At 41.8% G+C, this 15,570-nt stretch overlaps 1 protein-coding gene across 2 annotated transcripts in view; it reads right to left on the bottom strand.

The window, feature by feature from the left end:
* The window catches only part of LOC122671846 (nudix hydrolase 19, chloroplastic), a 64,527-nt gene that overhangs the window by 26,944 nt on the left and 22,013 nt on the right, over nucleotides 1–15,570 (bottom strand). For both annotated transcript variants that reach the window (XM_043869297.1, XM_043869296.1), the window contains one exon: nucleotides 5,967–6,059. In XM_043869297.1, coding sequence (XP_043725232.1) covers nucleotides 5,967–6,059 — 93 coding nt within the window. The remainder of the gene's footprint in view (nucleotides 1–5,966; nucleotides 6,060–15,570) is intronic.

The raw sequence follows: 15,570 nt of genomic DNA, 5'->3' as shown, positions 1-15,570 counted from the left end.
TCAAAAGTACAGTCCATGTGGCACGGGAAAAATCATCAATAAATGACAAAGTAACGATAGCCAAATAAAGAAGTAGTAAGGGAAGGACCCCACACATTAGTATGCACAATATGAAAAGGAGCAATAGTTCTATTACCATGATAAGGATATGAAGACCTACAATGTTTGGCAAACATACAGGTTTCACATTGAAAAACATGAGAAGAGGCAATAGATGAAAATAAGTGAGGCAACTGTTTCCTCATTACACCAAAAGATGGATGGCCAAGACGGCAATGCCATAACATAACAGAATCCACAGAACTACTATCGTTTCGGCCATACACATAGGAATGAGCTGTGGGCAAGAACGGATCAAAAAAGTAGAGGCCTTTCTCCTCACGTCCACTACCAATAATCCTCTTCATCACCAAATCCTGAAAAAGATAGTGAAAAGGAAAAAATGTGACACAGCAATTGAGAGATTTAGTCAGATGACTCACAAATAGAAGATTCAGAGTAAGGTTTGGGACATGAAGAACAGAAGAAAGTGGAATAGATGATGTCATAGGGATATTACCCTTACCAGATATGGAGGAAAGAGAGCCATCAGCTACCCTAACCTTGTCTTTACCAGAACAAATGGTTTAGGAATCATAATAATGAGATGTACCAGTCATGTGGTCCGTGGCACCCGAGTCAATGGCCCAAGACTGGGCAGCAGTGGAAGCTGAGGTGGAGACCTGCAAAGCTGAGGATAATGAGGATCCAGCCATACTAGATGTAGAAGATGTGCTCAACTGTGACACAACCCTGCGAACCACTGCATCCATAAAGGTGAAGTCATCCTATGGGGCATTAGCATCAGTCGCCGCTTCGGAATGAGCCCGAGCTCCCCCTCTACGGCCACCACGACCACGCATACCAGGAGGACGACCATGGAGAGACCAACACCTATCCTTGGTGTGTCCAGTGCGACCACAATGATCACATTTAAATCTGTCTCGCCCAACTCCACTGGCACCAACTGTCTCCACAGTACTAGCTTCCTCACGGTTAGGCCCTGGGCCTCTACCACCTCCACGGGTGTCTCGAACAGAACTAGAATTGAGGGCTGACCTCTCAGATGGTGCTGGTGGTGGTGCCATAGTAAGTCGCCTGGTCTCTTCACTCTGTAAGTAACTACAGACTTCACTAAGAGAGGGAAGGGGAGACCGGCCCAACAGCTGGAGTCTAACTGGCTCATAGTCAGAGTTCAAACCCCTAAGCAAAGAGAAGACACGCTCTTTTTCAAGAGTCAGATACACCTTGGCTTCATCCTCTGGGTTGGTCAAATGAAGGTCTCTATAATGATCATACTCTTCCACAAGAGTAAGGAACGCACTATAGTACTCAAAAATAGTGTTGTCACCCTGTTTCAATGAGTGGATTCGTTGATGGAGCTGATAGACCTTGGCAGTGTCACCCACTCTGTCAAAGGCCCAGAGACACTGTCCCAAATAGCTTTGGCGGTTTCCTTCCTTATAAATCTTCTCCCAATCTCGGGCTTCATTGAGAAGATCAACCAGGTCATAATAGTAGAATTTTCGGTCTCCCATTTATCAAAGGCCGGTGAACCAGCTGTGGGAGCCTTGATAGCACCTGTTATATATCCAAGCTTTCCCTTACTCCTGAGAGAAAGTCTCACAGAGTGTGACCAATCCAGGTAATTCGTACCATCAAGCTTCACAAAAGAAATCATTGATGAGTACTCTCATAAGCCAACCGAGGGACAACAGTGGGAGGCCGAGAATCAGCAGCATGCACGATGTATCCGAACCAGCCATGATGGATACCAACAATAAACAATATCACCAAAGGCAAGTGGGAGTACACACTCAACCCAAACAAGCAAGAAGTCCTACAAACAGCCTAGGATAGCACACTGTCGAAGCAGTCCTAGCAGCAAATGTCTAAGAGGACTTAAATCAAACACTTCAAGTGCATTAAAACATCAGGCCTCACACTCTTCAAAGAGTAAGAACAGCTTACACAAGCTCCAAGATGTAGTCATAATCACCTCTCAACCAAACAAAAAGCCCAATATATCCTAAATGTAAGAACAAGAGAAATATAGCAGTATCAGGTTTACCTGGGCAACAAAAAATCACCACAAAACTGAGTACTGCTCAAAGGAAAGTCTCATCCATCAATGGGAAACACAAAGGCCAGAAATAGGACCCCTATACGATCCTAGTGGGCTGCTCCAACAGCCAAACCCATGCTGAAATGGAGCTGAGACATGGTTTAAACCTGCAACTAGCGGAAATCGGGCGTAATAGCATCCAACGAAATTGAGTTATGCTTCAGCGAGCCTTCATCCATCAAGGAAGCACACATGGAGCATAGAAAGGACCTCAGACGATCCTATTGAACTATTCCAAGCTCCAAAAACTGCCGAGAAAGAGAAGGACATGGCCTGCAACAGAAACGGCGGAAACCTTCAATACAGCTTCAATGGAGCTTCACAAGGGTTCAAGACCATCTTCAATCACCTAAATAGATTGTAGAAGACCTATTTCATATCTCTTCAGCAAGAGGTTTACATAGGAACCTCTTCCGTGAGATCCTTTGAGTTCTAGGATCTCAAAGAGAGGGAAAAAAATAAGGAAAGGAAGATGATAGGACTCTCAAACCTAAAGCTCTGATACCAAGTTAGATTCTAGGTTTAGGAAATAAGAAGGGAGAAGGAAGAGATTGGAGGAGGAAGAAGATAGCAAGAGAAGAGAGAAGAGAGAAGAGAGTGTTGGGGCTGTAATCGATTATGAATGGAGAGACTTCTCCATTCACCATATATTCATTAATCACAACTAATATGGAATTACATCCACCTCCCCAGGGAGGTAAAAGGGAAATAAAGAAATAAAGAAGAATTACATAATAAGGCAACTAGTGATAGAACTAGTTCCTAAACTACCCCTATTACATGACTTCTAACACATTGAGCCAATCAAATAGGACATAAGTACACCATTGTTGGAGATCCACCTGGTCAGAGAAGGGCCAACTTCAGCTGGCATGACAGTAGTGCCATCAATATGGCCAGTAAGCCCACGACCAGCAATGGCAAAGTAGGCAGAGCAAGACCATATCAGGTAATTGCTCCCATCCAGTTTAATAGGATTAGGGAGAAGATCACGGGAACCATTCCTACTATACCCATTATCAATATAAGTTCCAGTAGAAACTTCAGATTCAGCCATAAGTGCAATAGAACAAACCAAATCGCAGAGAAGGCTGTGGTAGCAAGAAACACAAGAAATCCTCCAAATTAAAGGCTGAAAATTGGAGAAGAATCTCCATCCAATGTCACAAGATGTGTCTCCAAAAATCAGCAGCAGCAGACAAATGGAGCCCCTAGATTGATTTTTTCAGGGTTGTGAAAAAAACCCTGCTAGACTGAAATCAATATAGGGAAGAATAGGCCCAAAAACTGAATTGTTGAGACTCAAATTTGGGGCAGATATGTCATTATAAGTGAAGAACCAGCACCAACAGAGGCTCAAAACCCTGAGATCGATTTTTTCAAGGTTTTGACCTGATTTTGTTGAGATCGATGTAGGGAGAGAAACCTGCAAAAAAAGCATTGGATTGAGCTGAAACTTAGCTCGAGTGTGGGTCTAGAAGAGACTAAGCACCCCTCCAAATATCAGCCCCAACAGAAGACAGCAGCCCCTGGATCAATATTTGTCAGGGTTTTGAAAAAAACCCTGTTTTTGGATAAATCGATCTAGGGGGTCTTCAAGGCAGATCTTAGATAAAAAAAACTTCAACAAAGGAACCTGCTGCAGTTCTTGATCTTCAATAAGGGAGATTGATTCTTTACAGTTGAGGTGGAATCAATCAAATATGGGAAGCTTCAAATATTGCAGCCAAGGTGTTGTTGATATTCGAAAACTTATTTAATCATGGAATGAGGTGAGAAAGGGCAGCAGCTGGATCTATGGATCACCTCATCAGTGCTGCCCTATTGAAGAATAGAAAACAAAAGAAGAAAAAAGAGAAGAGAAGAGGAGAACGAGAGAGAGGAGAAAGAACGAGCTGAAAATAGAAGGTAGAGGACCCTAATTCAAAACCTACTCTGATGCCATGTTAACAAATTTAGAATTAGAGTAAGGCTTGGATGATTAATGACCATCCCAAGCTCTTTATTTATATCAATGAGAATAGAGAACAAAAGTACAAATAAGCAATGTGGGACTAAAGCCCACATAATAGAAACATAAAAAACATAAGAAAAAGGGTCTAAAATACCCCTACGGTTCTAACATTATGCACATGTTAAATGTGTTAGATAAGGATTGAGTAAATCATTCCATATTTGCAATATTATGAAGTTATAAATAAAGGCATGGCCTCTGTCTCATTAACAAGCCAGTATTCATGGAATTCAACAGTTCTCTTGGTTCCCTCATACGATTTCTTGTTTATTGAGGTGTTTTCCCTGACCTAATATTTTTTCATGGTTTTAAACCCTAAACTGACCCTATCCTTTGGTAAAGATCCAATTGGTTCCTAGTTTGAACAATTCAAATCTAGGACTACATTAGATGATTCATGTGATGAAGCTGATGAGCTATTCTTCATGGTCTATCAAGACAAAAATCAAGAGGAAGCAGCTGCAAATTCTAAGGATGAAGAAGAATCTGGAGTAATTGACCTCGAGGCAGAATTGTTATTTGCTTTAGAAGATCTCAGGGATGAGTGGGAGAAAAAACAAGAAAATGGCAAAGCAACTAGGAGAGGCAGCAGATATGATTGTGTGTAGCCGAAGGTCACAGTGGAAGAAACAAAGAAGATAACTTGTGACATGGACAAAACCCTAGCCTCCAAAATAGAGGAGTGCAGCAAACTAAAAGAACATCTCTTGATATTGAAAGCAGAGCTTGAGGAGTTGAAGAAAAATAGTACACTGGATGATGCATCTCCACCAGTTACTATCTTGAAGCCCAGAAGCAAGACAATGAGCACCCAGACAATTGAAGCAGACAATCCATCAGTTCCTACAGGAAGCAACAAGAAGCTAGATGAAATCCTTAGTTTTCAAAGGCCTCCCATATCAAATTTGGCCTAGGTTTTGAAGGTGAAGCATCACTTCTTCTAATAAATTTCTTCTTGTTGTCCAAAAAAAAATTCAAGCTAAGTTCCAATGCTGTTTAGACAATTGCAGACCCCCAAGGAATTGGTGGCCTTGGAGATGGATGGCATGGTATGAAAAGGCGTTATCCAACGACAATTAACTTCTTAGCAGGGAGATGCAAAGGATTCTTTATTGAGATTGAAGATTATTCATTTTATACAGAGAAGCATTAAGATTAAAAGTGATATCTTGTTTGCTTTATTTAATGATTGACAAAACAGCTGAATATGGTGCTGGTGCTTTTGTTATTTAATTGAAAGTTTATTCCGATATTAGCCAAAGAATTAGCTCATTTACAGTGTGTTGTGTTGGCGTCATCCTAAAGACCTCGGCCTGGGCATTATGATCAGTTGGAAAGTGCCAACGGCCGGCCCCTCTAGGTGAGGGGAGTTGGGGGCAGTGCCACCAAATGCCCAAGGAGGCCATCTTTATCATGTAAAATTGTATTGCTCTCCCACTATCTTTTTTGTATATATAAGGGATTTTAAGACATCTGTTCACATACTCTTACTGAACTCTCCAAATTTCATTAGTCGTAGCTCTCTCTGACCATCTTGGCCACGGGTGTCACTAACAGCTGAATCATTTAAATCTTTTCTTCATTGTATAATTGTTCATTTTCCATCATTTTTCTCTTCACTATCAACTCTAGGTCATTTTTGTTTCAACAAAAGGCATAGTGTTTATTACATATACTAAATTTAACAAAGTAAAATAGCATAAATAAAAATGAAGTTGATCATAATAGGGGGCAGAGAAACATAAACCACTACCAAACTTCACACTATCCAATAATTGGTCAGTGTACCTTCTAACTCTTCTTTGTCCACTTGTATGTCGAATGACTTGGCATACGCAAAGAACCCAACCATCAACTGACATGGCATGCTGTTTGGTCCAACTGGTAGCATTGCAGATTGCAAAACAGAAAATCAATTGAAATAAAGACATTTTATAAACACCAAAAATTGTAAATAATTATTAAAATCAAAGAATGTATACAGTCAACAGTGATCCCTTAATATTAGAATATTAAAAAAATATCTACCGACTAGTTTATGAAGATATATAGATATTACAGCACATTCACATTATTCCATAACACCTTGAAATAGTTACAGAGATGCAGAGAGCTTCGTTTTGTAGCTTCAGGGTTCAAGTCACTCACAATCAAAGAGGTTTCAAACATTACCTTATCACCTTTGCTTTATGAGATGATCTATCATGATCAAAAGTTTAAACAGCCTCAAAATGATTGTGTAAGCCATCATAAGGTAGCTCTTAAGCTACTTAAACACAATACTGACAATGCGGAAAGCAAAAAATAGAAACTAGGAAGCACACTCAGGCAGAGCACCAAACAGTAGCCCAAATAGAACATGGTGGAAAGGCGAGTGAAAAGGACATAGCCGTCATCCCCCCCCCCCCCCGGTCCCTTGTATAACTGTACAATTTCAGCCCAAGTGAATTTATACTTGGCTAAAAAGGTTGTCAAAGTTGGTTAAAAATTGAAGGTATCAGTAAAACAATTCAACGGTTGAAAATATGTGAAAATGTCAAATACAAGTAGATGGGTCATTTCCATGGGTCCACCCAAGATCCGAGATCTCGCCGAGATATGTCGAGTTCTATCGAGTTAGGTAAGTAAATACATAGTAGAAGGGTCATTTCCATGGGTCAACCTGAGATCTCAACCCGAGATCCGAGATCTTGCCGAGATATTGCACTTTTATGTACCGTATGCCATCTAGTCTTAGTTTCTCAGAAAACCGAGAAACTCGCCGAATCGAGATGAGTTTTAGAACTATGACTAAAGTCGATGAGGAAGATGATCAGCTTCTTTCCCGTTTCAAATTGGGATTGAAAGCTGAAGTACGTGACAAAATGGGAGTGGTACCCATAGACAGTTGTTGAATAATGTACACTAGAATACCATGGGGGTATTCTTGTCCTTTTGGGCTTATATTTTTTATGTTTTATGTACTGCCGACTCTATTAGTTAGAGTCGGTTAGAGTAGGGACAATTCTGTCCTTTAGGATGCAATTCTGATATTATAAATATATGGCTTGCTTGGTCTAATTGATCATTCAAGCATTCATTAAAATTCTGTTTTGTTAACATGATATCAGAGCCAAATTCTTTGATCTAGGTTTCAAAACTTCCCCTCCATCGTTTTTTCCTCCCTCCCTCTTCCTCTAGATCTCTTCTCCTCTTTCTTCCTTTGGTTCTCTTCATCCAGTTTAGGGCAGCTGTAATGAGGTGATCTTATGATCTAGATGCTGCCCTTCATCAAACCTCTTCAAACAATGTTCTAAATACCAATTGAGATCGATAGCTGCTGTTTTTTCCTTCTACGATTTTTGGAGTTCTCCCCTTCTTGAAGATCATGCCTCTATTTGCTTTGAGGATTGATTTTCCTTCTTGGAGATCCATATTAGCAGCCTTGGACAGCACCTATCATAGGTTTACACCACCAACTGAAGACAATTCCCAATCTCCTTTCAGGGTTTTGTTCAAAACCCTGACTCTTATCGATTTTGGGGTTACAGGTTTTAGCTCCTGCTGATTTTTGAAGGGCTATTTGCTTCTACTTCAAGGAGCACTCGAGTAGGCTGGTACCTAATTCTTCTGCAGCCTTATCGAAGTTTTTGAAGATTTACAGATTTTCTTCCTTGGATCGATTATGCCCATATCGATCTGAATTTTTTTCTGTTTTCGGCTCTTGGCTTGCTGCATCGACAACTTGTATTTTTGCTGTTTTGAAGTTTAGTATGGATGGGTCTGAAATTACCATTGCTACTTCCAGCATTGATGGCCACCAAAGTAGTGAATATCTGCCTTATGCTTCTGCTATTAAACTTAATGGGACAAATTACCTGATGTGGTCCCGATCTACCTATTTAACCATTGCTGCCCGTGGTCTTACTGGGCATCTCCTTGGCACCACTACTGCACCATTTCAAGACCGATGGCTTTCAAATGATGCCATGGTGATTTTCTTCTTGTTTCATTTTATGCAATCAGACCTATCCAGTGGTTATTTGTTATTGGACACTGCACATCAGATTTGGGCTGCTGCAAAGGAGACATACGGACAGATTGGGATTGATGCTCAGGTGTATGAAATAAGAAAGTACATGACACCACTCAAAAGGAGCTCTCGATCTCTCAATACTATGCTGTCCTCAAAAGCTAATGGCAGCAATTGGATCACTACTCGGCTTTTCAGCCTACGACTCCTGCTAATATTGCTGCCTATAGGAAGCAAGTCAATAAAATTGCGAGTGTATGACTTCTTGGCAGGTCTGAACATTGAGTATGACCCTATTCGTGTGCAAGTTCTTAGTAGGAGTGTATAACTCCCTTCCCTACACTGGAGCAGTCCTATGCTTTGGTTCATACAGAGGAGACTCGTAGGGCTGCTATGCTTCATACTCCTACGGTTGATAGGTCTGCCCTACAGGCTGGTCCCAACCTTGCTCCTACTACTACTAATGCTTCTCCTAGTGCTACTACTTCCACCAAGGAACCTATTGCAACAAACCTTATCACACTAAGGCTACTTACTGGAAACTCCATGGGAAACCTTGACTTTGAAGCCAAATGTGGTCGTGGTAAAACTAAAAACAAGGCTAATCACGCTGAAAGTGTTACTACTGCCCCCACTTCTGAACATGGTCTCTCCCAAGAAGAATTATAGGCTTTCAGGCGTATGCTATAGGCTTCTACTGCTTCTACTACATCTACTCCTGCCAATTCTTCCACTCCATCAGGTTCCCACTTTGCCCATTCAGGTATTTCGTTTGCTGGTCATTGTACATCGGTTGTCTCTTCCCCATGGATTATAGACTCTGGTGCCACTGATCACATGACAGGTTCTTCCAACCTATTTCATACATATTCTCCTACTTCTAGCAAGGATAAAGTCTAGGTAGCTGATGGCTCCCTCTCCTCCATTTCAAGAAAGGGTTTCATTAGTTGTTCATCATCCCTTAACTTGTCTTCAGTATTACATATTCCAATTTTACTACTAATATTCTTTCATTAGTAGTCTTTCTAAAGATCTAAATTGCAAAGTTACATTTTTTCCCACTCATTGTGTTTTTCAGGAACTGGAAATGGGACGAACGATTGGATGTGGTAAAGTGCATGGTGGATTGTACCTGCTTGATGATGGTCGTCTTCCTCCCACAGCATTACCTTCTCAATTGTGTCAGCTTTCTTCTTTCTCCTCTGAATTGCACCGATGGCATTCTAGATTGGGACACCTCCCTTAGGAACTTTATCTCATTTATTTCCAGCTTTGGTTAGAAATTGTAATAAGGAAGAATTTTTTTGTAAGGCGTGTATATTGGCCAAACAGACACGTTCAAATTATCCTATTTATAATAAAAGATGTTCTTCCCTTTTTCATTTGGTTCATACTAATGTGTGGGGTCCTAGTCGCAAAGTTTCTATTACTTGACATTGTGTCCATTGGTTTGTCACCTTTATAGACTATTATTCTAGAACTACTTGGGTTTACTTAATGCATACAAAAAATGAAGTTTTTTCGTGTATTCAGCATTTTCATAAGATGGTTCAGACCCAATTTAATGCCACTGTCAAAAATTTTGAGAAGTGACAATGGGACAGTATATGGAAGGTCAGTTCCAAAAATACCTTGCTACCCATGGGATTTTACATCAGACCAGCTATGCTGATACTCCAGCCCGAAGGCTGAGAGAAAAAATCGCCATCTCTTGGAGGTGGCTCGGGCCCTTATGTTTGCTTGAAATGTTCCCTCCTTTTATTGAGGGGATTCTGTCCTTACTGTAGCCTATTTGATTAATAAGCTGCCTACCCGGATTTTTTATTTCAAATCCCCAGCTGAACTGTACATGGCTCTTCTTCTTTTATTGTTCCCCTTAGGGTTTTCGGTTATGTTTGTTATGCTAGGGACACTAGATCTCCCGGTAAACTTAAACCCCGTGGTCTCCGCTGCATTTTCTTAGGCTACTCTGCCACCCAAAAGGGGTACAAGTGTATTATCCTCCTACCCGACATACTATGGTAAGTATGGATGTTGTTTTTCATGAGTCTCTCCTATTATTCGTCCCACCTCTTCAGGGGGAGAGTTTTAGTGAAGATGTGTTGACCATAGAACCCACCCTTTGGTATGTGCATGATGAATCTGTTCCTACTGTTCCTCCCTCTACTTCAGGGGGAGATGTTCTTATACAGGGGGAGATTACAAATGTAGAATTCCGTGAATACTGGCTTGTCTCTATAATAGTGGTCATGCCTTTATTTATAATCTTAGAATATTACAAATATGGAATGACTTGCTCAACACTCAACTAACACATTTGACATGTGCATAATGAACCTAGACACTATAGGTACAAGGACAATATTACCCCTGAACCCATATTACAACACTCCCCCTCAAGTTGGTACATACATATCAAACATGCCCAACTTGCTAACAATAGGAAAAAATAACTTGGTACTGATTCCTTTGGTAAGGATATTAGCCAACTGTTCACTAGACTGAATGAGCGGGATACAAATTATCCCTTGTTCCAACTTCTCTTTGATGAAGTGTTGGTCAATCTCAACATGTTTGGTACGATCATGTTGAACCGGGTTGTAAGCAATGTTGATTGCCGACTTGCTGTCACAGTAGAGCCTCATGGGAAGATCAGCATTCATCCCCAAATCTTGAAGAAGTTGCTTGAGCCAGAGGAGTTCACAAATACCTTGTGTCATAGCCCGAAATTCAGCTTCAGCACTAGATCGAGTTACAACAACTTGTTTTTTGCTTCTCCAAGTAGTTAGGTTTCCTCCAACAAATGTGCAATACCCGGATGTTGACTTCCTATCATCACGGTTGCCAGCCCAATCTGCATCAGTGTAAGCTTCTATCCGGAGATGATTATTTGGAGAATACAGTACCCCTTTTCCAGGAGAGGACTTGAGATACCAGAGTATCCTATGTGTTGCTTCCAAGTGAGAAGAGTAAGGATCATGCATATATTGACTGACAACACTCACAGCAAATGTGATATCTGGTCGGGTATGTGAGAGGTATATTAATTGGCCAACTAACCTCTGATAGCTGCCCTTGTCCACTGGGTCACCTTCCTTACTCTTCAAATGTGTGTTGGGCTCCAGAGGTGTATCCGCTGGTCTACATCCAAGCATCCCTGTTTCATTGAATAGATCCAGGGTATATTTTCTTTGGGAGAGAGATATGCCCTTAGCTAAATAGGCCACCTCAATCCCTAAGAAATATCTTAATCTGCCCAAGTCCCTGACTTCAAATTCTGTGCCCAATTAAGTTTTTTGCTTCTGGATTTCCTGTGCATCACTGCCCGTGATTACTATGTCGTCAACATAGACAATCAAAACTGTCACTTGCTATCCCACCCTTTTAACAAACAATGTGTGGTCAGCACTGCTTTGCTTATACCCATATCCAACCATAGCCTCATGGAATCCGCCAAACCAAGCCCTTGGTGACTGCTTCAGACCATACAGAGCCTTCTTCAACTTACACACCTTTCCCTGAGTCTCTGAAGAGGTAAAACCAGGAGGTATCTCCATGTAAACATCCTCTTCCACATCTCCATGCAGGAAGGCATTCTTCACATCGAGTTGTTGGAGTTCCCATCCTTAATTCACAGCGCAAGACATAATGACCCGCACAGTATTCATCTTTGCTACAGGAGCAAAGGTCTCTTAATAGTCAATTCCTTGGGTTTGAGTAAACCCTTTGGCTACTAATCTAGCTTTGTATCTTTCTACTGAGCCATCAGCCTTGTGCTTCACAATAAAGACCCATTTATAACCAACAGGTCTCGGGACTTACCAAATCCCAGGTCTGATTTTTCTCAAGGGCAAGCATCTCTTCATTTATTGCATCCTTCCATTTCTGTTCGGCTATTGCTTCCTGCTAATTGTAGAAATAGAGACAGGATAAAGAAGATACGAAAGCATGGAAAGCAGGAGTTAGAGAGTTGTATGACACAAAGTTAGAAATGGGGTGTTGTGTACAACTTCTTTTTGGTTTTCTAATAGCAATGGGTAAATCAAGACTGGGATCAAGAGGAGGCTTACCAGAAATACGACTAGGAGCAAGACTTGGAGTAGGAAGAGATGCCGATTGTATAGGTGGCGCAGTGGTGGTGGTCTCTTTCTCTTTGTACCGAGGGCCATCCAAAGGAAAATCAGTTCCCCGAGAGTATATTTGTTTCACATTTTTCTCCCTATGCACCTGTTGCTTAGTCTGTCCCACTTCTTGTTCCTGACTTATAACTCCATCTTCTAGTTCAACCGAAACATCCTCTATAGTAGGTATTTCAACATCCAGAGGAGCAATCAGCGGGACCTCTTCACCAGTTAGAATCTCCCCCTGAAGAGGTACAGAAGAGGGACTGGCTGCGGAAAGTAAGCCTCAGACTCTCAGAAAACTATGTCCATGGTGACAAAAACCTTTCTTGTAGGAGGATGATAGCACTTATATCCCTTCTGGGTAGCTGAGTAACCAAGAAAAATACACCATAACCCTTTGGGATCAAATTTTCCGTGTACATGGTGATTTCGTGCAAACACGACACAGCCAAATAGTTTTGGTGGCATAGTAAAAGTGGATATCCCAACCAGCAGATCCAAGGGACAGCTGCCATGTAAGACCCGAGAGGGAAGCCTATTGATGAGATAAGTGGCGGTGAGTACAGCATCACCCCAGAAACGAGGAGGCACAACCATAGAAAACATAAGAGAACGAGCAACCTCCAATAGATGTCTATTCTTGCGTTCAGTCACCCCATTTTGAGCAGGAGTGTCAACATAAGAAGTCTGGTGTATGATCCCATGGCTGTCCAAATACGAGCGAAAGGCACCATCCATATACTCTTTACCATTATCTAATCGAAGAATCTTCACCTTGGCATTGAACTGGGTCTAGACCATTTTATGGAACAAAAGGAAACAATTGAACACATCACTCTTGCTATGCATCAAATAAACCCAAGTTGTCCAACTAAAGCAATCAATGAAGGTGACAAACCATCTAAAACAAAAGTAGAAACACATCGAGCAGGCCCCCATACATCAGAATGGATTAAACCAAAAGGAATCAAGCTTCGATTATCTAAAATTGGAAAAATACTTCTAGTTTGCTTGGCCAAAATGCAAGCATCACAAGAAAAATTGTGTTTATTACATTGCTTCACTAGACTAGGAAATAAATCAGATAAAACTCCAAATGGGGGATGGCCCAAACGACAATGCCAATTATTCAACTCAAATAGTGCAGAACCAAAAGTAGAAGATACCGGCTGAGATGTCAAAGCTGTCCGAGAATCTTCAAGCACATACAGACCACCAACCACCTTACCACATGCAATCGTATCGTTCGTTTCCATGTCCTAAAATAAACAATGAGTTGGGAAAAAATTACTTTGCAATTTAAATCCTTAGTTATGCTACTAATGGAAAGCAAATTAGTAGTAAACTTAGGAACATGTAACACAGAAGAAAGAGTCAGACAGGAAGTGCACTGAACAGATCCCTTTCCCGAGAAAGGAGATAGAGACCCATCAGCAACACGAACCTTAGAATGACCAGACAGAGGAAAATTATGTGGAAAAAATAGACGAAGAACCTGTCATATGGTCGGTTGCCCCGAAGTCAATAACCCAAGAATTAGGCATGACCGAGGTGCAATTCCCACCAAATGAAATACCTGTGGAAGAAGATGGATTGGAAGGGGTAGGCAGAGACAGAGCCGAGGCAGCCACGGAAGGAGATACAGATGCTGAAGATGTGTCCAAGCGATTCATCATATCCCGTAGATTGAGTAATTCAGCCATTACTGAGGAAAGAGACTGATCAAGCTAGTCTTCAGTTGCGGCCTGATGAGCACGGGTATTACCGGGCCGATTGGAACCACCCTTTCCACACCCCCGAGTATCTGCTGGGCGACCATAAAGCTTCCAACATCGGTCCTTGGTGTGCCATTCCTTCCCACAGTGATCGCATTTAATCGGGGAGCGATCACCAGTTGGCCGATCAGTAGTAGCAGGACGATAGGAATTTCCACGGGAAGGCTGGGAACCAGAAATAGGGGCTGATCGTTCCTGATTCACAGGATGAACCATAGCTGTACACCGACTGTCTTCAGTCGAAAGGATGGCATACGCCTGCTCCAGAGTGGGAAGTGGATCCCTATTCAAAATATTCGACCCGATGTGATCAAACTCAATATTGAGGCCGGCCAAAAAATAAAAAACGCATAAACCATCCTCCCATTTCCGAAAGGCCGTAGCATCAACATCAGTGGTAGCACGAAATGTGCCCAAAAAGTCCAACTGCTGCCACAGGGTACACATTGTATTGTAATACTGAGAAATAGATAACTCCATCTGCTTAGTAGAATGGATCTTCCAACAGAGCTCATAATATTGGGCAGCATTCCCAACCTGAGAATAGGTGTCCTGGGCTGTCTTCCAAATTTTCGCAGCCGAATCAAGGAGGAGATAACGTCCGGCAATGTCTTGTTCCATAGAATTTACCAAATAGGACATAACCAGAAAATTGAAATTTGTCCATCAAGTGCAGTACCAGCCGTAGGCCTAACCTGAGTGCCCGTGATGTAGCCAAAGAGACCACGGGAACCAATAGCAAACAAGCAAGAGCGAGACCATGAAAGATAATTGCTGCCATTCAACTTGATAGGATTCACCAGGAACGGAAGAAAGTCACGTTGCGATGAACCATCAGAACCAGAGGAAGCAGAAGAGGTCTCAGAAATGTCAGGCATGGTGGCTGGTAAAAAAAAGGGTGAAATAAACCTCCCAAAAAATAATCAGAAACTCAGAACATATGTAGGAAAGGGAAAAAACCCTCAGTGGGAGTCAACTCACCACCAAGGGGATGTATAAGAGGGGCAGCAAGGGAGAAGCCTCTCGCGCGAGAGAAAAAGGAGGCGAGAGGCCTACAGGTGGTGGAGGTGGCGGAAAGGGAAGTGTTGGGCCTGTTAGGGGTGGTGGAGTTGGCACTAGATGGTGGAGGGGCTGGCTGTGGCTGGCGGAGCTAGCGATAGGTGGTGGAGGGGCTGGCGGTGCTAGTTCCTTAGGGCAGAATCACGTTGGAGAAGAGAGAAGGAGAAAGAATTGGAAAAAAAAAATTTTATTCCCATATTCCCAGAATATTTTTGGCTCTGATGCCATGTAGAATTCCGTGAATACTGGCTTGTCTCTGTGACAGTGACCATGCCTTTATTTATAATCTTAGAATATTACAAATATGGAATGACTTGCTCAACACTCAACTAACACATTTAACATGTGCATAATGAACCTAGACACTATAGGTACAAGGATAATATGACCCCTGAACCCATATTACAACAACAGATAATAAT

Source organism: Telopea speciosissima, chromosome 8, assembly GCF_018873765.1.
Source record: "Telopea speciosissima isolate NSW1024214 ecotype Mountain lineage chromosome 8, Tspe_v1, whole genome shotgun sequence".
Classification (NCBI taxonomy): domain Eukaryota; kingdom Viridiplantae; phylum Streptophyta; class Magnoliopsida; order Proteales; family Proteaceae; genus Telopea; species Telopea speciosissima.
Note: the sequence above shows the minus strand (reverse complement) of the source record. Positions and strands in the feature narration are given on the sequence as shown.